Source organism: Vombatus ursinus, unplaced genomic scaffold, assembly GCF_900497805.2.
Source record: "Vombatus ursinus unplaced genomic scaffold, bare-nosed wombat genome assembly UNPS02014986.1, whole genome shotgun sequence".
NCBI classification, from domain to species: Eukaryota; Metazoa; Chordata; class Mammalia; order Diprotodontia; family Vombatidae; genus Vombatus; species Vombatus ursinus.
The window spans coordinates 4,430-4,961 of record NW_020954764.1 but is presented as its reverse complement, the minus strand read 5'-3'; the positions used below and the strand labels follow the sequence as shown (position 1 = coordinate 4,961).

Sequence of the window (532 nt, the reverse complement as noted above, 5' to 3'; positions counted from 1 at the left end):
ATGAGAAGCACAGGTGAAGAAGGCTTTCTGGCGGCCCTCATTAGAACGGATCCTCAGGATGGCAATGAAAATCGAGAGATAGGAGGTCACGATGACCAGAAGAGCAAAAGCTATATTAAATGCCCCTACAATACAAACCAAAAATTCAGTAAAGTGTATATCTGAGCAGGAGAGAGTCAAGATTGGAGGAATGTCACAAAAAAAGTGATTCACAATATTAGAACTACAGAAAGAGAGGCTGAATGTGCAACCAATGTGAATGGAAGAGTTCAATGAGCCACATACATAAGAACTAATGGTTAGACCAACACACATCCTTGATGACATGATAGTAGAATAGTGTAGGGGCTTACACACAGCCACATGGCGATCATAGGCCATGGAGGCCAACAGATAATTTTCAGTAGTGACAAAGATTACGAAGAAGAACATTTGTGTAGCACAACCATTGTGGGAGATGGTCTTGTCTCCTGTGATCACCCCAGCAGTCACTTTGGGAATAATAGCTGAAGAAGAACCTAAATCCACCAGA

General features: G+C 42.1%; 1 protein-coding gene across 1 annotated transcript in view; it reads right to left on the bottom strand.

The window, feature by feature from the left end:
• Window positions 1-531, bottom strand: part of LOC114030730 (olfactory receptor 5B12-like) — a gene marked incomplete at its 5' end in the record, with an annotated part of 2,191 nt that extends 1,660 nt beyond the window's left edge. Inside the window, one exon of the mRNA XM_027845599.1 lies at window positions 6-531. Coding sequence (XP_027701400.1) covers window positions 6-531 — 526 coding nt within the window. The remainder of the gene's footprint in view (window positions 1-5) is intronic.
• Between the last annotated feature and the right edge of the window lies 1 nt (window position 532).